General features: G+C 41.3%; 2 protein-coding genes across 2 annotated transcripts in view; one reads left to right on the forward strand and one right to left on the reverse strand.

Annotated features, from left to right (window-relative positions):
- Positions 1-19,613, forward strand: part of NUDT13 (nudix hydrolase 13) — a 51,185-nt gene extending 31,572 nt beyond the window's left edge. Inside the window, exons 3-9 of the mRNA XM_066600585.1 lie at positions 1,371-1,510; positions 4,349-4,456; positions 5,177-5,283; positions 9,382-9,507; positions 13,622-13,733; positions 16,337-16,485; positions 16,730-19,613. Of these exons, the coding sequence (XP_066456682.1) occupies positions 1,371-1,510; positions 4,349-4,456; positions 5,177-5,283; positions 9,382-9,507; positions 13,622-13,733; positions 16,337-16,485; positions 16,730-16,927 (940 nt within the window). The 3' untranslated portion in view covers positions 16,928-19,613. The remainder of the gene's footprint in view (positions 1-1,370; positions 1,511-4,348; positions 4,457-5,176; positions 5,284-9,381; positions 9,508-13,621; positions 13,734-16,336; positions 16,486-16,729) is intronic.
- A 1,528-nt stretch (positions 19,614-21,141) lies between these two features.
- The window catches only part of ECD (ecdysoneless cell cycle regulator), a 32,286-nt gene continuing 29,560 nt past the window's right edge, over positions 21,142-23,867 (reverse strand). Inside the window, exon 14 of the mRNA XM_066600586.1 lies at positions 21,142-23,530. Coding sequence (XP_066456683.1) covers positions 23,291-23,530 — 240 coding nt within the window. The 3' untranslated portion in view covers positions 21,142-23,290. The remainder of the gene's footprint in view (positions 23,531-23,867) is intronic.

Raw genomic sequence — 23,867 nt, forward strand, 5'->3', positions numbered from 1 at the left:
TCAGAAAAGAAGAAGACCGGACTGCGCAAGCGCGTCTAATCGGGCGATTAGACGCTGAAAATTAGACGGCACCATGGAGACGGGGACGCTAGCAACGGAACAGGTAAGTGAATAACTTCTGTATGGCTCATAATTAATGCACAATGTACATTACAAAGTGCATTAATATGGCCATACAGAAGTGTATAACCCCACTTGCTTTCGCGGGACAACCCCTTTAATCCTGAGATTTATTCTGATCACCAAATTTGGGGTAAGGATGGACTTTTTTCCCCTTAAAAAGGATAATTGGCTTTTTCCTCAAGCGGGTTTTCTCCTTCCTCTGGATCAACGCGGTCTATAAATAGGTTTAGTTGAATACACTTTATAGCTCACACAAACATTTAGTAAAGATCAATACCCCGAAAATAAGACAGTGTCTTATATTAATTTTCGCTCCAATAGATTTTACTTTTTTACATGTATAGCTGCCTGGACACTATTAATATTGTCTTATTTTTATTAACTGTAACTAGGTCTCAATTTTGGAGTAGGGCTTATACTTCAAGCATCCTCAAAAATCCTGAAAAATCGTGCTAGGTCTTATTTTCAGTGAAACAGGGTAACAGATTATATGTTCCCATTTATAAATAGAAAACAACACCCATGGTGCAGATTTTGATGCAGTTTTCTGATGCAGTGCATTTTTCCATGTTTTTTCTGCCAAGGAACATCTGCTGTATTTCTGCTACGTGTGAACATACGTTTGAGGACGATTGGCTCATGCCTCAAGGGTTTTTTCTTGCCTTCCTCTCAATCAACTCAGCCTCAAAATTTCCCATTATAAAATCTACCATTGCTTATAACTAGAAAGAAAAGTGAATCTTCACATTAAGGGATCATTCACATTAGTGATTTTCACGCCTGTGTGCTGCCAGTATTCGCAACTGACTGCAAACAGACAGTACACTGACCCATTACAGTCAGTGGGCCTATACAGGTATTACAGACATGCATTTTTTTTTACACGGACTGTAAAAAAAATTGAAGCATGTATTATTCTGCTCCAACGCCTCAGACAGCAGTCGCTGACTCAAGTTATTGGTGCGCAAAAAAAAGGGCACCAGAAGGACCTCTGTGTATACTTATTTTTTCACTGATCATTGCTAAACAGTTTTAGAAAAAAAATGGTCTTCCTTCTGTTTTTTTTTCTTGTACCACAGAGAAAAATGGATGTCACAGGGAACACGCATGGATATAAAAAATAGACATGCGAAACACATACAGGTGTCACATGTACATGCACATTAAAATCAGTCCTTTTTTCATGGGCTAAAATTGGATACGCTCCTGAGAATAAGGCCTAATGGTGTTCTTATGTCTACCCTTAGTTTCCTGTTTGAACTGAAAGAAAATGATGATATCTGTCGAAAGGCTCTGAAATCAGGATTGTTTTACTTATTTCACAATCTTTCTCCGCTTCTTCGAAAGTCTGGAAATGGCTTCTGCGCACCGGCAGTCAGCGGTCCAGGTAAATAAGATTTATTTGTACAACTATGCATAGATTGCAGACAAGGAGGTGAGAAGGGAGAACGGTATGTCAATTTATATCAGTTCTGTTATTTTTTCTGATTAGGAGATCTAAGTAAAAAAAAAACAAAACAATCCTTTGGGCTCATGCACATTTGCATATTATGGACACTACATGCTCAAAGTGCACACTACCAATTTTTACAAAAAAAAACATTGGCAGAGTCCTTGAACACTACCAATTACCTCCTATCATTAGTTTTGTAACAGGTAGGGTAGTTTCACATCTACGCCTGTCCCGCAGTCTTTGTTTTACGTTTTTAATTAAAAACTGAAGCAAAAAAGGTGTAGAAAGCAATATATTTTTTGGCTGTCATTTTGGGTTCAGTTTTACTCCATTCACTTGCAGCGTTGTTGTTCCCCCCAAAAAAAAACCTCGAAAAGGGAACGGAAAGCACCTTCCCATTTTTTTTTGCATTAAAATCAATGACAGGAGTAAACAAATTGTAGGGCTTCCATCTTCCTTCAGTGTTGAATGGATCTGTATTATCAGTACACTGCAAAGCAAAACAATAGGCGGCCTCAGAGGGGCAGGGATGGGGGGAAGTGAAGGGGAGCCCAGGGAAGAGGAGGGGGAGGGAGTAGCCCAGCCACCACCCACCAGCCAGGAGTGTGTATTATATACATTGTGTATCATGTGCATTGTGCTAGTTTGGAGGAAGAGCTCAGGCTGACCTCCCAGAGTGAAACTTGTGGAGTGTGCAATGACCCCAAAAAGGTATTTGCATGCATGCATAAGTTTTGCCTTAGTTTGCAATCAGTCCACATTCAGTTAAAAACTGATCAGTTTTAAAAGGACTCCAAACGCAGGTGTGAAACCACCCAAACATAATTCTACTCCGTTTTCTGTGCGATGCTCCCTTCTGCACCAAAGTGAGGTCTTCTTCTCCGAAGACGTTAATCAAATTACATCACTTCTAGTCTCAATGGAGTTTAATCACTTATAAGTCCTACCTGTTGTGGTCACAGACAGTAATTGAAGTGGGAGCAAGAAGGATCCACTCATAAAGCTAGAAGTAGTTATGACAGACAAGGACCAGGGACTTGTGGCAAATAGCCAGAGAGGGAGAATCAGGGTGACTGGCTTCTCCCTTGGAATAGGGGAGAAGAGGTTAATGGGCTTGGTAGGTTTAAGAAAGTTGGTAGTCTAAAACTGTGCCAGAGATAGTAGGTGAGGCACAGGTGTTAGTGGGGCCCTTTGTTCTAAAGATAAAAGGAAATATGTGGCAGAAAAAATAAGAACAGTACTTAAAGGGGTTTTTCAGGGAAATACTATTGATGCCCTATCTTCATTATGGGTCAATAGTTGATTGATTGGTTGGGGTCTGCTCGTTGGGACCACGGTCAATCAGCTGCCTGGTTGGCAGTGCCACAACACACAGGAGTATGGAGTGGAAACAGATAACTCCGACCCTGTGTAGTGGCTGGCACTTGTAACTGCAGGTGCAGCTTCCATTGACTTTTAATGAGAGTTGCACCTGCAATTACCTCTTTCACTCCAACTACTGTGTATTGCAGCACTGATGGCAAGCATCAGATCAACTAGTTGGCCGGGGTCTCCAGTGGAAGACCCCAGCCAATCAACTATTGTTGACCTATCCTGGGAATAGATTTTCACTAGTATTTCCCTGGAAAATGCCTTAATGCCAAGTGTATAAAGTGGCTTGGGTTATGAATATAACTAAACGGACAGGTTGGTGGATCCTCACATAGGCTTTTTTTAATTAGCCCATTTACTCTCTTTGGGAATATGTAGAATGCAGAGTCAGGCTGATGTCTGTTATAGGAGTTGTTTGCTGAGCAGAGTAGTAACACTTCACCTCAAATATGGCAAGGTGGGCTCTTGGTGGACCTGGCATGGCTATGCAGCTGTCCAATCATCAGCAGGTGTTGACATGGACATGCAGCTGATCCTTATAAAGGGGCAGTCGTAGCCTGACTGGCTGAGTGCGTGTGTGTGATGTAGTCACTGCCGGTCTTAGGTTAGATGGCACCCTTGTTTGAATTCTTTTTGGCATATCCTCCACCTGTCCTAAGAAAAAAACAATATATTCCACTGATAGGTAGTCTACCTGTAATTTGCTTTTGCAGAAAGCAGCAAGATAGCAGCATGCCTACAGCAGAACAGCTCAGTGAATAAATACTGTACCAGAACCAAGCTCCTAGCAAACAGTATCAGAACTAAGTGGTTGTATTGTGGGGGCACTGATGGACTTGCAGAGGCACCTCGGAACATTAAAGGGGAGGAGTCGGAGCCAGGAGGTGGATGGAGGAGGAACACAGGAGGATCTAAAGGGGGCGATCGCCCCCAACCTACATCTGCCCGGTGCTCCAAGCTTGTGTGACTGCACAGGTTATCAGTAACTGAGGCCAGCTATGGATATAGTGAATCTGGTTCAGGCTCTTCGGGGTATATATTTGTTTATAAGGTTACGGATAGAATTGGTTGCAGCCGCCACAATGCTTTCTTCAAACCCTTTGTGTTTTGCTTCCATTACTGGGCTAAGTTTACCGATAAGTCAGAAAAAAATGGTGATATGCATGAAGCCAGTGGTTCAGATTAGTAGAATTAGGCTTTAATGTACCTCTGAAGTCACTTGTGCTGTTACGTAGGATATAGAGTTCTTTTGGAAAGGAGAACAACTTCCATTTCTAATTCAGTTAGGACAGATGTTAATACTGCTGTATTCCAATAAGCAGCCATTCCTATTTACATATTTGGAATGCTTCATTTAAGAATTGTTATATTGTTTAGTAACATCATTCTGCTGGATCTTAGATTTACTGCAAGTCCTCAGTAGATGTGGAAAAGACCAGTTCAACTTAGAAGACTCGGTTCTGATTGGTTGCTCAGATTCATCCATTGCCCAGTTTGCTCTGGATCTCGGTAAGTCTATTCTGTATCTATGAAGATGAAATTGGAAATCCCTCTCACAAGATGCACAGTATGTATCTGTTTGCATATGAGGGGGTACCCAAAAGACACAGGAATCGTCTTCCTGCTGGATCCACTTCTGGCTTGGCCTCAAAAAAATTGCATCAAAATCTGCAAGTTTTTTGAGGCAAAGCCAAGAGTGGATCCAGCAGGAAGGAGAAGTAGAAGTCCTTCTTTTAGGGCTCATGCCCACGGACGGAGCGGAATACGCCCGCATTTTTATACTGCGGGGATGAACAAAAGGTCCTTGATGGCAAATGCGAAAAAACATGCTTTTTTACTACTATATTAATGGAGCCCTCCCGCCATGGAAAAACGCAGTAAAATAGAACATGTCGCAATTTATTTTCCTGTGGCAGAATCCCGCACGTGAGGACTGAGCTATTAGGTTCAATAGAACTTAATAGTTGCGTTATTCTGTCGCAGATTTACGCCGTGGGGAACGCAGCATAAAACCATCCGTGGGTATTAGCCCTTATACTTCTCATTTTTTTCCTATCCATTTTTGGCTTTGGCTCAAAAACTGCATAAAAAACAGCAGGTGGATTTTCCAAAAAATGCTGTGTGCAAAGATTCCCTCCGAGACCTTTGGACTCCCATTGTATGGACAGCTGCAACACAAGCCGCATGTTGTCTAAATAACATGATAATTCTAAGACTATTATTTTTTAGGGTCTTTTGAAAAATCTGCTTTGGAAGAAGAATTTTCTGGGAATTTCACGGACTTCAGAACCGCAGTTGTGAAAGTAGAGATAGAAGATGGATCTCTGCTGCCTAGGGTATTCTCACTGCAAGGCTTGAGCCCTCATTTTATGCGTTTTATGCACTTATTACACGTGGACAGAGTTCTGGTACAATGCAGTTACCCAAAATATACTAATTAGATGGAAAGGAGCCTTTGAATTTTTTTTTTGTAATTTACACTGAAAGTTGCTGAAAATCGGTAAAAGATTATGTGGCTGCATGTCACTGCAGATTGCCAAGCTCCTTATTTAATAACTGGCATGTCTATGACTAATTACACAGGGGAGATGCAGAAGAATTTGCATCACAGGATTAGTTATTGATGCAAGGGGCCGTGGTGAATCACAAATAAAGGGATACCCACCAACCCACGGTATACAAAAAGGGGAACACAACACTTTATATGTGTTAGCATGGCCACAGCTCAGACTGATCACAATTAACCCCTTAGGGACTATTTTCTCACTTATTTTTGTTGTATTGAAAATACCATAACTTTTTTTAGTTTTTTGTTGACCTAGCTATATAGGGGTTGTTTTATGTGGGACAAGTTGTATTTTTTTAATGGTACGATTTTGAAGAATATATAATGTGTTGTAAAACTTTATTTTGGGCGGAGGGGTGAAAAAAACAGAAATTGTTTTATTGAAGTTCAACTTATGTATATTTTTTAAATGTATTTTTCTATTTAAAAATTGCTTTGTGGGAAGAATATTTTTTTTTTACTAAACATTATTTTTAGTCCCTGAAGGGATCATTCGATCCTCAACATAGTAGCTTGAATTACTTCTGTAATGCAATATACTATGCACACACTGCCGGAGCAGAGATTCTGATAAGCTGAGATACCTGGCAGAAACAGAGGCCTTTGTTAGACTTTCTGCTGCCATGGTAACCAATTGGCAGCTCGCAATCGCATCACGGGGTGCCAGTAGGTGATAGGGGGAGCTATTGATCATGGCATAGAAGGGTTTAAACAGAGGTTTCTCCCCTCCCGCACATTACAGTAGGGGTTCTGCTGTCAGTAGACAGCCAAGTACCCTGCCTGCTGCTACGAGATTGCAGGAGCTTTAACCCTTTGCAATCCAATTTTGGATTCAGGGTTTCCTAGGGAGCTTTCTCCTTCTGCCATTATACAATGGCACCATCTGCTGGCTAGAGCCAGTACTGCAGTATGGGACATGTTGGAGAGGCCCCCAACAACAGAGCGGCCAGTAATATACAGTAAGAATATCCTGACGGACGTCTTTTGACATCGGAGCTGTACAGCCTTCAATCAAAATCTCTGAAGACGTCAGACAGTGGATTGGAAGGGGTTAAACCCACAACGTAAATTAACGATAGCGCAGGTTTAAAGTCCAGGACCAACTGCGATATATATATATATATATATATATATATATATATATATATATAGCACTTGTTCACTAAAGAGGTTATGGCATGAAAGTCATGTATTATCTATCCGCAGGATAAGTGATATAAGACTGATTGCTGGGGATGCAACTGCTGTAACCCCCAATGATCACTATAATATCACATCCTGAGTCCAGTCATTTTGGTCTCATTTCTAAAGCTGGTGAAAAATACCATTGAAAATGTCAGTGTTCTGGAACTGTGGACAGGTGAAGGCTTTATTTTTATCTTTAAAGGGGTTGCCCAGACTTTTAATATTGATCGTGGGGGTACGACTTTTAGGATCCTCTCCGATCAGCTGATCCCTGGGCCGATTGTCAGTGTGGACAGCAATGGAAGCCAACATTTCAGTGACCTAGTTTGGTACTGCAAGTACAGCTTCCATGAATTTAATGAAAGCTGTGACTATGGTACCAAACCGGGCCACTGCAGTGTTGACTGCAGTGATATCTGCTTCCAGCACTGACAGTGGGCTCGGGGATCAACTGCTTTCCTGGGATCCTACATGGCGGACCCCTGTCAATCAACTATTTATGACCTATCTTAAGGATAGGTCATCAATCGTAAAAGTCTGGACAACCACTTTAATGCTTCTATTGTTAATATATCATAAAGAATTACTCACTACTTAAAAAAAAAATTTTTATTTAGATTATAACTGCTCCTTAGATCAGGATAGGTCTTCAATAGTTGCTTATCAGGACTTTGCCTCTTGGGATTCTCAGCTCATATCAGGACGGCTGTCAATGAAGACAGAACCAGAAACTTGACAGCTCTGTCCACTTTGCAGTGGCCTAGGTTGGTAATTACAGGCACAGCTCCTATTGAAATAATGGGAGTTGTGCCTGCCATTACCAACCCGGGCCTTTACAATACAGACTGAGCTGTTAACTTCCAGCTCTGCTTGTACCGACAGCAGGGCTGAGAACAGCTGATCGCCAGACCCCCACGATCAGCTATTGATTATCTATCCTGAGAACTGGCCAACTTCCGGAAAAGTCCCTCTAATATCAGTTATTTTAGAATGAAGAAGGGAAGCCCCTGCGTCCACCTCCAGCATCCTGAAATACTTCAGGAGGCCATTTAGAGTACTGTTATAGGTTAGTAGGTAAGCAGACACATTTAGGTGAGCAGATCCGTATGATGGAGAGCTTTACAAGTCCCAGTGAGGGGGGCAGATACATGAGCCTAGGAAATCTATAGCAGTGTCTTGAATATTTCCTTAGGTCTATAGGTTGATTTAACAGAAATATAGAATTGCCTAGAGCAGATATCTTGGGAGAGGTTGCACAATGGGTGTATTTTTCTCTTGCCCAAACTTGTAAGAGTACTCTGCTGCCTTCTCATACATAAAGGCCATGATCAGGTTAGACAGATCATCTACGTTTGTGTAAAGAATATGACCGGAGGCTGTACATTTTTTTTACTTTAGTGGTTTAAAAAGTGCCATTCAAAATGTTTCAAAGCCTTTACATCTCAGACATCTGGTGGAGCAGGGAATGATTTAAATACGACCTAACAGCCATGATTTGCAGTACTGGTGAAGTACTCCGACCATGAAAGGATCTGGCACTATTGTTATTGAGAAGAACCATTTATCACAATTAAAGGTATTCCATCTGGACTTTATGGCTTATCCGCAGGATAAGTGATAGGGTATCAAGTCACCTGTAACAAACAGAATCTAAAATAAAGTCTAATGGATTTAACCCTTTGCAATCCAATTTTGGATTCAGGGTTTCCTAGGGGGGCTTTCTCTTTCTGCCATTATACAATGGCGCCATCTGCTAGCTACAGCCAGTACTGCAGTATGCGACATGCCATAGAGCCCCCCGACAACAGAGCGGCCGGCAATATACAGTAAGAATACCCTGCTGGACGTCTGCCGACATCAGAGCTGCACAGGCTTCAATCAGAATTTAGGAAGACGTCAGACAGCGGATTGGAAAAAGTTAAGCTATTATTTAGTTTATTAGACTTTGTTAAAGGGGTTCCTCATGTTATAAAGTGATTGTGTATCGCTATAATATTCTTCCACTTTATGATCAGTGGGAGTCTGACATCTGGAACACCAGCGCTGCATCCCCTTCATTATCAGGATCAGTGGGGGTCCCAGAGGTCGATCTCTCAACAACTACAAAGATAAGTCATCTCCTAGTGAGGAGCCATCACTTTATATGTTAAAGGGGTGTTCCCATCTCAGCTCTTCGTGGTTGAGATGGGAAATCCTGGGCCTGTGTTTCCAATTACCTCTTGGAACTGCGCTGTTTGCGCAGCTCTTATTGAAGTGAATGAAAATTGCGCTGGGCTATGCTGTTTCTGTAGCTGCAATCCACTTCAATGGGAGCTATGCAAACAGCGCTGTGCCGAAGCACTCAGCTGTCCTTGTAGTTACTGGTGGCTGGGTAATTGCTCCTTCTTACCCTTTCAAACACAAACTTTCTAGACCTCATCCGATTATGTACTGAGCTTCCAGATCTCTTTTATCTGACTTTTAGAAAACTGCACAGAAAAGATCGCAGGTATATCCATTTAGGTGAATACATCAGAACAACCCCGTCGTATTTTGCTATTGATCCGCTAAGACTTTATTCTAGATGTTATGTTTAGCAGCATGTGATTTGAGCACTCATATCTGATACAAATATGTATATATAAATACATACAATAGGCTGCAGAGGATTTCCTGTCTCTTTACTTGTACCTCACTGTTATAGGCACGGTCCCTTTTACATTGGCATGACTCTCATCAGTACTGCAGCAAATCAGGAAAGCCAACCCAGAAGAATGTCTCCGGGAGCAAGCGTGTGTGCCAGTCTAACGGAATGATCTACTACCCACAGGTGAGCTAAAGACCTGGAATCTGATGTATCGTTAATAATATAATTACATGGATAACCTTAGTTATAGAATTCCCTAAATTATTGGGAATTGAATTCATGAATCCCATTGATTATTGAATTTGACCATAATAATCCCAAATTCACTTCTAGTTGGGAAATGAAAAAATGCCCCGCGCTCTCTAGGACATGTATACGTCCTGGCGTCAGGGTAGAACGCAGCGTATATGGTGGTCACGAGGATGCGTTCCAAGGAGACGCCCATACGTCATCCTAGGATCGTTCTATTTCACATAGTTCAAAGCACTACCTGATGCCAGGACGTATACACGCCACCCAATGAACAGTGAGACCGTATTGACGTAACATGTAACCATCGTCAGGCGGCAAACCCGGAAGCAGTAACGGGTAGTACGCGTCACGCTTGGCACTGTGAGATGTAAGTGTTTATTTTTTACTTTACTATATAAAGTGCGTTTTTATTGTATCTTGTATGTGCTTGATATTACGACGAAACGCGTTGCACTATATTAAAAAGACATTGGATTATTACAATGTCATTTGTCCTAGAGAGCGTGGGGCATTTTTTCATTTCCCAATTCGGATCATTCTGCACAATGGGTCCCTCTTGGCAGAGGGACCCCACTACCCCAGCAGCTCTCCTGAGAAATCTCGGGATCAAGGAACAACGAGAGCACCTCTGCTGTGATTATTATAGGCGAACTGGGACGTGGAGGTGCTAGTGGTGTTTCGGGAGGAGCTCCACTAGACACCGGGTAAGTCCTTTTTTCCAAACTCTTGCCGAATCATTCCAAGAGGCTGGTGGAGCGCTGTCCTAACGTGTATGAATTCACTTTTAGGGTGCGTTCACAGCTTGGTAATTTGCTGTGGATTTCGGTGCAGATCTGCAGCAGACTTCACTTCAGTTTGGATTCAATTGAAAGGGTGCACCCAAATCCGTAGCAAGTCAGCAATGTGTGAACACACGCTGAAGGCCTGTTTCACACGGGTGACGCGATATCGCCGCGAGGAAATCGCAGCAATATCGCATCGGTGGTCTGTGTGATATCGCGTTTTCTCATACCGATATTGTGTCCCTATAAAGTCGGATGTGGTGCTAAAAAAGCTCTTTTGCCAGGATTATCATGGGGGAAGGGGTGGGGGCTTGAATTATAAGCCTAACCCCCCCAAAATAAACCCTAGCTGCCTTAAAAAAAACAAACAAAGAAAAGAAATACATCACCTAAGATGTGCTGTCCTGCTCCACTGCACGTCTCCCGAAGTTCTCCGGCATAGCTTCCTGGTCACGGTTTTGAAAAATCTCGCCTCCAGGAAGTGCTGGCTCTGATTGGCTGAGCGCCACAGTGCTCAACCAATCAGAGGCAGCACTTCCTGGAGGCAGGGTTTTTCAAAAAACCTGAAGAGGAAGCTATAGCAGAGAACTTCAAACAAGTGTTGGGGAGCTTCGGGAGACGTGCGGCGGAGCTGGACAGCGCCTTCTTTCTTTTTGTTTTTTTAGGCAGCTAAGGCTAATTTAAGGGCTTTTACAGTAGGATTTATTACTGTAAAAGTTGCATCGTACCACAGGAGAATTGTGGTTTCGTGCGATGAGATGCAACAGAAAGGAAGGCTCCATAGGGAAACATGGGCTACAAAACCTTGCAAGTCGGGTTTTTTTTTTAGTCTCCCAATGTCGCATGCTGCAAAACATCGCTAATGTAAAGGAACCCATAGGAAAGCATGGGCTTCACATAGATGCGAGTTGTCATACTGTTGCATCGCAAGAAAATTGTGTGATTTTGTTGCCCATGTGAAACAGGCCTAAAGGGGTTGTCCACCTTTGGGCTAGTGATGACCTATCCTCGGGATAGTTGATACCCTGCTAATCAACTAATCATGACCTATCCTGAGAAACAAGTCATTAGAAGGGCAAAAGTGGACAATCCCTTTAAACTAGGGTTGTGAAAATTGTCTTACATGTTTAGGGGTGGGGGGTATAACATACAGTGTGGAGAACTTAGCAGTCATATTGTTCTATCCTTTTGAGTGACCATGAGAAACATTCACTAATCGGTTCTACATATAGTGGTTGATACGAATTTTGCTGTCCTCAAACATGATTACTTTAGAGATAGATGGTTAATGTGATTTTTTTTTTTACTTCTTATGCCGGGTTTAAGTTTAGTTTCTCTGGTGTTTTATGTTCACAGTTGAATACTGTTTCTATAGTTCCAAGGAAATGGAACTTTGTTCATTGTAGTTAATTAAATACAATTTAATGAGGTCAGCCTTAAGACAGGAAAGCGATTGTCTTTGATATATGTGGGTGTCACTAAGCAACCAAGCTGTCTTTAGGTGACATCAACAAAATAGGAGCTTCTTCAGATACTAAAAGATACGTAATACAAACTGACAGCCTAAACACACCAATACAGCACAACTTTAATAGCAAATACACTACTTTGAAAATGCACAACAGACCAATAATTAAGGGCAGATTCACATGAGCATATGCATATTTGCGGAACTAACAATAATTTTTTGTGGCGTATTTTACTGTACTTTTTCCGTGTGCAGGGCATGTGCATGTGCATTTGGCAAAAAACATATGCACCAACTGAAATGGCTAATTAGTTTGAGTTCCAGAGGTGTTCTTTTTCCTGCACAATTACAGTGTTTCACCCATCCCCTAGCATATTTTGCATGCATTTGCACATTGCCATTGACTTCTATGGTGACTTTTTTTGCGAAAATGTGCAGGAAATTAGAGCATGCTGTGGTTTTCCTTTTTTTTTGGCGCAACCGAAATGTACAGGAAAATCAATTGGTTCTATTCTCTGCATGTTACGTTCACATGTGAAGCCGGCCTAAGACACAGAATATCACCATATTTTTTCAATAGCATTATAAAAAAGTTAAGTACAACATTAATTAAAAAGTGTACTGTGTTCAGAGCTAGCATGTGCAACAAAACTGGACATGTGAAAGTACCCTAAATACAATGAACAACTCATTAAGTTAAGAAATAATATTCAAGTTCAATCCACAGTATGTATATGAGTTATCTACTGTTTGCTATTGTCATGTATTGCTGCCATTTTTATATCCCATGTAGAAACTCTACTATTGCCTGCTTGTTCCTTGTATCTATCTGTTCTATGCAGCATATAGTCTATTGAAGTGTTATCAGCAGGACCTCTAATTTGTTGTTGAGGCAGTTGGTATACAACAATCCTACAGCTGATGCATTATAATTGGGTCAGCTGACCAAACTGCTCAGCCCAGCCTCCTTTGGGGAGGAGTTTCCCAATTGGCTACCTTCTTTTTAAATATTTCTCCCTTCTGCAGTGCGTCGCTGGTTATAGTGGAATCTATGTGCATTTAATTCCAGTATCGCTTATTTACTTCTTGTATTTAGTCTATTTTGCTCTTGTCAGTGTAGTCCTGTTCTTGTAGTTACGTCTGGTCCAGTCCTTGCTTCCTAGCCTTTGTGTTTGTTTTTTTTGCTCCTTCCCTATTTTTAACTGCCTAGTCTTTCACAGTTCAGCTTTTTTCTTCTTCACTTTGTTTTGCTTTCTTGCCTCTGAGTCCTTGTGTCCTCCCATTCTTACCCAGATGTTTTAAAAGGGGTTTCTGTTAGTGATATCTGAGGGTTACTGACGGACAGGGGTGTCTGGTGTTAGGATCATTGTCAGGAAAAGGAGAGACTTAGGTTATGTTCACACGGTGGAACTCAACACAGTTTTTGCACTCAAATTCTACCTCTAAAACGACGTCTTCTGCTGCAGATCTGCACGTGGATTTAACCTTGTCAATGGGCAAAATTTGTTTTTCAGTACAGATTGCTGCCAAGAAGTTACATGATTAAATCAACATGGGGATCCAGTGCAGAAAGCCGCAGTTTGAACATACCTTTAGGGAGAGATGGTATTAGAGTTTGTTCTTAGATGCATATCGAACTATGGATGTAGGTTGGGTCTTCATTATATGAGTTGGTGAAAGGACTGAAACATTTGTAATCCTAAATTTTCTATTTTTATGTGCCTGTTTAGCATGTGAACTATAGATCTGTTCTCAACAATCCATTGTAAGGCTAACCACCCATTTTATAATCTAGATGGCGCCAGTAGTCATCACACTTGTGTCTCACGAAAACCGCTGTTTGCTGGCTCATCAGGCGGGACACCCAGCTGGCATGTACACCGCACTTGCAGGATTCTGTGAAATTGGTAAGCATTTACTGTGCATCCACAATACGTATCACTGCTCTATAGCTAATTGACACATTTCTTGCACTTGTTGAAGTGTATTAATTGCAAATATGAGCTTGTTTGCACACGGTACTTTTCTATTTCCTTCTTACATAAGCCTGTTAGCATCTATACATGGTATTTAACCCCTTAAAGACCAGAATGTCTTGATCCTAAAAGAACAGACACTTTTTTTTTAGTGATCTTACATATGTGGTGGTTTTATGGTCCTATTTTTTTTCCAGGTGAACCAAAGTTGTTTTTGTTGCGTTTTTTTACACCACAGTTATTTTTTATATTTTATTAGGAGTGATGTGTAAAAAACTAGAGGAAAAAGATTAAAAAAAAAAAAGTTTTTCTAGTTCTTTATTTTTTTAATTATTATAGTTACATTAAAATAAAGAAAAAGAATGGGTTCGCCACTTTGTTTTGGTTGTTTTGTTATATAATTTGTTTAATTTCAGATTACAGGGTGGACGTGGCGACCGTTTAGGTTGGCGTTGGGTCGCTTTTTTTTTGTAAATATTTTTACTTTATTCTGTAATTTAAAAAAAAATTATTTATGTTTGTAACTTATTTTTTTTGAATGTCAATGTCCCCCTTGACGTCATATAAGACCTCTGGGGGTCATCCACTCTGTATAGTTTTTTTATTTCACACTTTTCCACTGTAACTGAGGCATCCATAGGAGCTCCAGTTACAGGGGAAAACATCCCCCTGGTGTGACAATAGTCACTGACAGAGCTGGACATAGGTCTGCTATGGCCGCACAGCTCTGATATGCTGGGGGTCACCAGTGATCATGTGATCACCGGGTCTCATGCAGGAAGTTTCCTGCATTCCCTACATAGCAGTCACTTAGTACTATGTAGCATATAAATGAGAAGGCAGAAGCTGTTAAAAACCACTTCTACCTTCTCCTTTGGGTCTTCGGTTGTATCTGACAGTTGATGATCCGACCTACTCCTAGATTGCAGGAACTTTAATTCTGCGCTGTATATTTACTATTGGCTGGGAATAAGGCCCTGGACCAAGTGCTGTCTATTTACGGCACTTGGTCTTTAATGGATTAAGGTATTGTTTCACTTTTAGAATAGAGCTCTGTGCAAACATTTAGTAGTATGGCAGCTGCAGTACTAAGAAATGCATCGAGTCATATGCTAACTTTCATGCAACAAAGTAGTGAGCATTTTGTAAGTTACTTTTGAAGCTGTCAAATGCTAAAAGTTCTTGTGTAGATCCAGGCGAGTGGCACTAAGGGTGCAGAGGACAGAACGACCATCCCCTGGTTCTAAGAGGATGATTTGATTAATCAGGATAGGGACTGGATTATTTAGGCCCTTCAATTATGTGACTTTGCCAAGCCTTTTTTTCCCGCACTCCCTGGTAATTTAGTGTGCTTGGTGCACCTCCAATTTAAAGCACATTACGTTCTCAGATAATATAACTAGTCACCCTTCATGCTAAAATGCTCCTTTACGTATTTCCTCTCAAGCATCTAGGGGGACTTCTTCCCAAGCTTTTAACCTCCTATGGCTAAATTTATAGGTGAAATATTCAATAATTATCAATGATGGTTACATTCTGTAATTTAATATGTGAGGCCAAAAAAAGACATATGTCCATGCAGTTCAGCCTATTACCCCCACCAATGTTGATCCAGAGGAAGGTAAAAACCCCAATGAGGTAGAAGACAATTTGCCCTATTTAAAGGAAAAATCTCTTCCCGACTCCAATCTGGCAATTATCTTGTATAGCGCAGCGCTTTCAGGTAATTATTATTTATAAATTATCCCCCACCAAGCTGGGTTTGAAGACTGAGTAAACCTTGAGCTGGCTACCTGAACCTAGTGGGGATTGAACTTGCAACCTTCAGGTCATAGGCGAGAGCTTACACTCTGCGCCATACGAGCCTCGTTAGAATAATCGACCCTTCAGAAGTTGGTACTGATATATAATATTGTTTCGCCCAAAAAAAGACATCCAGGCCCCTCTTGTACTCTTATTGATTTCGCCATCACCACGTCCTCATTACTTCTGGTTAAATATTTGGACAGAAGTTAGCTCACAGTCAGGGTGCGGGCAGACGAGCGTAGGCGTATTTACGTTCGCACGAGCGCAACATATAATCGCCCGAGCGATCGTTTTTCACCGATCACGACCAGAGCTAGAAAGCGTATTTTCGTTTGTTCCTACTTTGCAAACGGTCTTTTAGGCGATCGAATATGCGTTGGCGCGTATTTCGGTCGCATATGTTCCGTTTTTTTTCGAATTGCCGTTTTTACGCGCCGTAAAATCGCCCATGTGAACGAATACATTCGAAACCATTGCCTCAGATGGTCACGTATATACGTTTGGTCGCAAAAACGCGCCGTTTATGCGCTCGTCTGCCCGCACCCTCACGATGAAGGTTGTCCTATATAATCCTGGTGGGGGAACACAGTTCTGCATCTTCATAAATTGAAAGTGCGTGTTTAGAAGTAAGTTAAATAATGAGATTAGTTTTTGTTTTTTTTTTGTTTAAGTCTACTTCTGGAAGACAAAGTTTTTTTCACAGTTGTTTGTCTGTTCCTGATGTTCAGGGGAGATGCTGGAGGAGACCGTACGAAGAGAAGTAGCAGAAGAAGTTGGATTAGAGGTGGACAGTATCAGATATTCTGGGTCCCAGCACTGGCCATTTCCTGACAGCTCACTAATGCTGGCGTGTCAGACAACAGCCAAGGATGACAAGGTTATTATTAACATAGTTCTTGTGATATAACTAGTTCTTCAGTGACTGCATTATTATGCATCCATTTCCACCACATTGCTAGCAGGATATTTAACTACAGTAATTATTAGATGAAACAATATACATTAATTATAAATCTGTGTGAAAATCTGATTTGAAGATGCTTTTAAATTGCTAACATTTTTGTGTTCCAGAATTTGTAAAACATGATGTACTCTGATGTGATTAATTTCTCCCCCTACAGCTCAGTATCAACAGAGCGGAGATAGAAGATGCCCGATGGTTCACCTTGGAAGAAGTGGTCGAAGCACTACAAGTGAAGATGACACCTTCTAAATTACCAGATGGTACTTTGCCAGTCTGGGTGCCTCCGAAGTTTGCAATAGCTCATCAGCTCATACAAGAATGGGTAAAAGAACAGAGAGGTCTGCATGGTAGTTAGCACTCAGGGAAATCAAACACAACCAGATGCCATTAATGAAAGTGTCAGATTTACTATTCAGAGTCTGCACCTATATTGCCATAGTCAGTAAGTAATTGGATGCATTAATTGAAGATTAAGTAGACTGAGGGGGAGGGGGGCAGGGTTCTTCAACCCAGGATCAAATATGGCCGAATGCACACAGGTACTCACACGGCCGGCAACCCTGCATACCTGTCTTCTTTCTTCTGTACTGCAGATGTTCTGGTCATCGCATATGCACTGTACAAATTGCCCCACAGTGTCACTAGGCGATGACACGGGTCCGGCTACCTTTCCAGAATTCTCATTCTGCATAGGCCACAGATCGCACGGCTTCCATTGACTTCATTGGAAGCAGTCCGTGCGAAAAACGCTCCAAAAAGAAGCATGCTGCGATTTTTTTTTTCTGCGAGTGGAAATAGCAGTTGATTTCTGCTTGTGTGCGTATAACAATCACTTTTGTATTGCATCCTATGGCCAGACATTGCTGCAGATGCCCACCGCAAAAATCCGCCTGTGTACATGAGGCCTAAGGCTAATCATTTCTATTCTATTTGGTTATTGAAAGTAAGTTAAAGTAACATTTTATTAACCCATTAAGGACCAAGCACAGTAAGCTTACGGCGTTTGGTCCTGGACTTTAACCCCAGCCGATAGTAAAAATACGGCGCGGGATTAAAGCCCCTGCTTCTGCAATCAATCAGAAGCAGGTTCGGTTGTCAGCTGTTCTGCCTTCTCCTTTCCCTAGTACACAGCGCTCAATGACCGCTATATACTAAGAAATTAAAGTGGAAGTATAACTTCCACTACGTGAGCCGGTGGTCACATGACCACTGGTATTACCTGGCACAGTAGAGCTACAGAGTCTTAGCAGACCCTGATTAGCTCTGCCAGCGACTATTGTCACAACAGAGGATGTTTTCCCTGTAACTAGGGCTCCTATGGATGCCCCAGCTACAGTCAAAAAACATCTGAATGTTCCCCAGATGTTTTATATGACGTCATGGGGGACATAGTAAAAAAAAATTAATTACATCAATAAGTAAAACAAAAAAGAAAATAACCCAAAGCCGATGCCAACCAAAACCGTCGCCGTATTATGTTATTTGATATATGTTATATATCAAAACGTACAAAACGAAATGAGGAACCCATTACCATACTGTATTTTAGCATAAATATACTAATTTTAAAAAAAAACTATAAATGTTAAAAAAAAAAAAACTGTTTAGCTATTAACCACCAATAAAACTAAAATGCTGCGTCTTTTGCTCTGCGAGAGCAGTAGAAAAAAAATTTAGGAAACCAATGTCTTGCAGTGGTTTCATTTACATCTGCGATGTGTTTTGTTGCGATGCTGCAATAGGACATTCTGCAATTTTTCTTTTTTGCTATCTTTTGCCTTTTTTTGGCTTTTTATGCACCTATGTTTCCATATGAAGATGTAATTTGTTCAATTTGCGGTTAAAGAAAAAAAAGTATGACAACGCACTTTACAAAGCAGACACATATTTGCCTTATCGCTGCGTTTTCCGCCTGCCCAAAAACGTAAACGCCCATGTGGAGGCACCCTAAGGGTGATTTGCCTCAGGGGTTCTGATTCCTGCTCCATTCAGCAAGCAAGCAAGGGAAATCCTCTGGCTGAATGGATCAGTCTTGTGACAGAACCGAACAGTGCTGAACGGCCTCTATTGATTATTAATGTGGTCCATTCAGTTTCTGCTGAGTTGCCCAGTATTTTACCGTAAGAAAAAGCACTGCATGTAGAGCTTTTTCTTGCAATATTTTGTGCCGGATCTGCGACGGAAACCTCCAACGTCGATGTGAACCCAACATAACTGGTGGTTGTTATGATGTGAACCCTTTATATTTCCAAGTTTGCTGATTGGCAAATTTTGCATTTTGGAGCTACAGTAGGTTACACTTAAAGGGGTTTTGCCATTTAATTAAAAAAAACAAAACTCATTACTTACCTATTTCTCTTCAGGCCGCTTTCTAACTGCATCTTCTCCTTGCCGATCTTCTCCAGTCCCCCGGATCCTCTTTTTGATGATGTGTCCATTCTCTGCATTCTTCTGCCGGCAGGTTAGTGTAGGTTATGTCACTAGTGCCGTAGTGTTCACTGGCTAGGAAGGAATGACGATCTATTGCCGAGACTGCACCCGCACGCTGTCTCTCCATGAGAGTTCATATACTATTGCAGTACATCAGCATTCCTTTTTAGGTAGCAAACGCTGCATCACTAGTGCCCTGCAGGAAGAAGACTGCAGTGAATGGACGCTTCATCAGTGGAAGAAGAATCGCTCCAGCTGGGGGTGAGGTAACCTGGGGGACTGCAGGATCCAGGGAAAGATTGGTGGGGAGAAGATGTGGTAAGAAGCTTGCCTGGAGAGGAATAAGTAAAGTATAGAATTTTTTGTTTTCTAATTACAGAACCCCTTAAATACATTTCCACCACTTGTTTTAAGCATAAATTGTCTTAATTTATTTTTTTTAAGCAAGTTAAGCAAATTTTGCAGATTAATCCTTCTTGGCTATATATATTTCTCTTCTATGTACAGAATACTGTGTTGAATGGTGCTACTATATTAACACTCAGGATTGAATTATCTTACAAAAAATAGGAATACCAGGTGAAATTGTATCTTATAAGAACCTCACTTTTACCTCATATACATTAAAACTTTATATACTAAAACTGCATCTATAACTCGTATGTTCTATTAGGTTAATACACTATTAAAGGGCACGTCAGTCACTGCCCTTTTCACTTTGCCGTGGATCACCATTCTCTTTACGAGAAGGGACAGCTCTGGTTTTATCCTTGAATGGAAACGTGACTACAAAATGACCTCTAGTTTAATGCAGTTTTTAGGTTTTAACATTTTGACGATTTAGGCTTCTTTTACATCGAGCAATTTCTGGTTCGGTCATGCAGCCCGTTTCTACCGGCCGATAGTTTGCTCGTTCGCTTGTAAATCGTTCAGTTGTTCCTTCACTAGACCAATGAATGTGAACAACTAAACGATCGCCGTTTACACACAACAACATGTAAACAAGTGAACGATGGCCAAACGCGAAGCAGACAAACTTATTTGGCGTTCAAACGTTGGCCATGTTTACACTGAACAATTGTCATTCACATTTGCGCAATCTTTTTTTTTTAATAACCGTTCTGCGTAAGAAGGCCCTTATTGGAGCTGTGCGATTTAATTTTCCATTTCACCATATTAAAAAAAAAAAAAATAAATAATGCTGGAACTTTAGTTTTTACTCTGACCACTTAGGCTAAAACTTCCAGTTCTGCAGTCATCTCTTTATCATCACAGACAGGATACAATGATAGCCAACACCTACATATAGCTAACACATGATCACACCATTGACAATAGGTTATGATCACAGCACACCTTCCCCTTGCAGGTCACAAAGCATGCCTAGAACACTCTCCAATAGAAGTGAATGAGGCCTCTCTAGTCCACAGTTCTGCATCGACTATGTGGCTTCTCTCTAAACAGCATTTCATACAACATGGCAGCCCCCATGATCACTTGCAGAAAGCATTTATTGTCCTGCACAGTGGGGCCATGTATAGATGTTAGTCCAGGGTCTAAATGAATAGTAATGGTCGTCTGTTAAGTGCAGGCATTTTTTGGTTCCATGCCCTGGATAGAAGCCTGCACTATCCAACTTCAATAGTTACACCTCTCATGTTATTTAGGACTGTATAACATTGTGTTATCAGCTTGGGCATAGCACAGGAGCGAGTCTACTTCTGTATATTAGCTCCGCAGTAGAAATTAAGCTGATGACTCCAATCCAAACTTAAACAGCCCATCTGGCTCTTGGCTGCAGTAGAATGAGGCAGAACACTGCGCTGTCAGTAGAATATTTATTACTGGCAGGAATCCTCCTAACCCATTCACATCTATTAACGAAGGAATATTTTATTGTCATTTAGCCAAGTAAAATGGTTTTAATCATGGTCCTGAAATCAGTGAGTAGAAGTGAAGGAATTGTTTGGGGAAGGGGGGCGAGTTTTTACTTTTTTTGTTCTACTGCAGAAGCAAGATGATATTTGCAAGGCTGCGTTCAGACCCATGTAATACAGATCATTAAGCCTCTCTGGTCCTTACATACTTCTGGATACAGCAGCTCATGAGCTACCTAGGCTTCTAATTGCTTCTGCCACTCATTGGCCTCAGCGTTGGTTCAACTTATGGCAGTGATTGACCACAGCGATCACAAGCTTGGGCAGCACATTATTTGATGTACCTAGAAGTATGCATAGACTGGAGAGGGCCAGAGAGGCAGGGACCTTAAATATGGGAGTATAGCTTTGTTTATAGATGTGGAAGCCTGAAGAACCACTTTAAAAGTATGAAATAGCATACATGTGAAGTCACCGTTCTAATTTTATTAATCCACAAGTAACTCCTGTAAAAGAGGAGACATTTATTTTTCCAAGGAAACATTGCCCATTATGGCCGTGTGCTTTTGGTCTCTAAAAGGAACCTGTCAACTCCTATAATGTAAGGTTGAGAATAAATGGTAGGCCAGGGGCGCGTGTGTCCCCTCATCTCTTCATTCCCCTCCTGTGTGCCAGCGGAGCTCGGGAAGCAAGGCAAGTATATAAAATTGAAAAAAATATTTAAAATTCTTCAATATATATGTCTCCAACCCAGCACCCCTTCTTCTAGGAGCCCATAACGTTAATTTTCAGGGCTCAGAGGAGACAACAGGTTCCCTTCAAAGTAATTGTTCAGGATTAGAAAAACACGGCTGCTTTCTTTCACAAAAACCCTAGACAGGTGTTGTGCTGAATGTGTGCCATCATAAATCAGCCCCATCCACTTCAATGGAAAGGAGGTGCAATACTTAAAAACAACTGATGTGTAAGTGTGGCGCTGTCTTAGGAAGAAAGCAGACATATTTTGTATCTCGATTTCCTGCAAACAAACAAATAGCACTCAGTTGCATTGAAAATAGTTTATCAACCTAATACTTTTATGAGAAGTCACATCAGTTAATTCATTCCTCTTCCTGTTTTTTTTTTTTCTTCATGAAAAGAACATTTACATCATTAGAAAAAAAAACAGACATTGAAAAAGTGACATTTACAAACCTTGACAATAATAGTCAAAATGACTCGACTCCACAAAAAATATTTAGAACTACCGATATCGCAGCGTTCTGCATCACAATCATTTACCCAGAAGTCTCACACAAGTTATGACACTGATCTTGTGTTATCGCCACCGTTTAAGGCACTGAAAGTACTGGAACGATATAAAGAAGCATTAAGGGTTAACTGCTTGTAAGCATTATGGATAGTCTCACCCCCGAAGGTCTCCACATATAAATAAAACATCTGAGTGATAGTTTCCTCATGAGACAAGGATCTGGTCGCTGTTTAGAGAAGTAATACAAGCCAGGATAAACAAATGTGCCATGTTGTGCAGACAAGAAGGAATGGAATACACTGCAATGTGGATCTAGTGTCTCCTTGGGTGTTAAATTAAAGACGATTTCCAGGGAAATACTACTGACGACCTATATTCTGGATAGGTCATTAATTCTTGATTGGCTGGGATCTGCCGCTCGGGACTCCGGCTGTCATCGCCGCTACACACGGGGGTAAATGGAGTGGAAGCAGATGGCTCTGACCCCGTGTAATGGTCAGTGTTTATAACTGCAGGCGCAGCTCTCATTCAAGTCCATGAGACCTGTATCTACAATTACCAGCATCAGCCACTGCACAGGCCATACCCCTATGTGTAGTAACAGTGACAGCAGGCACCTGATTGGCTGGGGTCAGGTTCCTTCTCCACCCGCACTTACAGCTGGCCTGATATCAGCTCATCATCGCGGGTCCCAAAAAGCCAAGCCTGCCAATCAACTATTGATGATAGCTGGAGGATAGGTCATCGATAGCATTTCCCTGGCCAAGCCCTTTAAAGGGCAGAAGTTTGTTCCCTCTTTTTGCTCAGGCTGCCAGTAATTGTAGCTCAACATAAAAAAGGGCATTGTTTTCACATTCTAGTTCGGCTTTATAGATTTTTTTTTTAAGAGTATAATAAATTGCTGGTATATTCCTACGATAAAGCTTCAATATGTGATCGGTCTAACTCCATGCACAAATGAGGGTGGCTCTGTCTGGTAAAATTTCTCCAATTGGTGGGGGCACAGTGGTCAAACCACATTTTCTATAGCATACGCTTGCAATATGCCATGGATCTGGGAGAGTAATAAACCACGTTAAATAATGAAATAGCTGAAATATGCGTAATGTGTAAGATATAGCAAAGTACTATAATGGTGATCTGAGATTCTGGGTGCATTTCAGTGCGGTAAACTCCTATCAGCGATCTCCTGGTCAGTATTGTCAGGAAGGTGGACACCCATGCTTTGCAATAAGTTGGAAGCTGGTCCAGCCAGTCCAGATTGAGAGCTAAATGATTCAAGGAGATTTGTGACCAAATTTAAGTCCACATCCACTGGAGCCAAGTCGGACTTGTCAGCAGGCACTTCTTCCTTAGAGTTACTGTCATCAGCTTTATCAGTCTTGGGATGGGCGGCTCCCTGCATAGAAGGAAAGGAGAATTAGGAGCAATCTGTAATGGTGACCTCACGCTACTGCAAAAAGTCAGGAAAGAAAAGGATCATGATCATGAACACACACACACACACACACACACACACACACACACACACCTTCGCCCGAGTTAATTTGGTACTAGTGTTTATCTGGTGTTTACACGGAAAATCTTATGAAGTGGTGGTTACTTTAGAGATACTGGAAAAAAATAAAAATATGTTCACCATTTTGCATGGTTCTTTGCATTACCCAGGAAACACCACGTGGAGGTAACCATGCGACGCTTCCTTTATATAAAATGACATCGGGAAGTGAGAGCAT

This window comes from Eleutherodactylus coqui, chromosome 4 (assembly GCF_035609145.1).
Source record: "Eleutherodactylus coqui strain aEleCoq1 chromosome 4, aEleCoq1.hap1, whole genome shotgun sequence".
Lineage (NCBI taxonomy): Eukaryota > Metazoa > Chordata > Amphibia > Anura > Eleutherodactylidae > Eleutherodactylus > Eleutherodactylus coqui.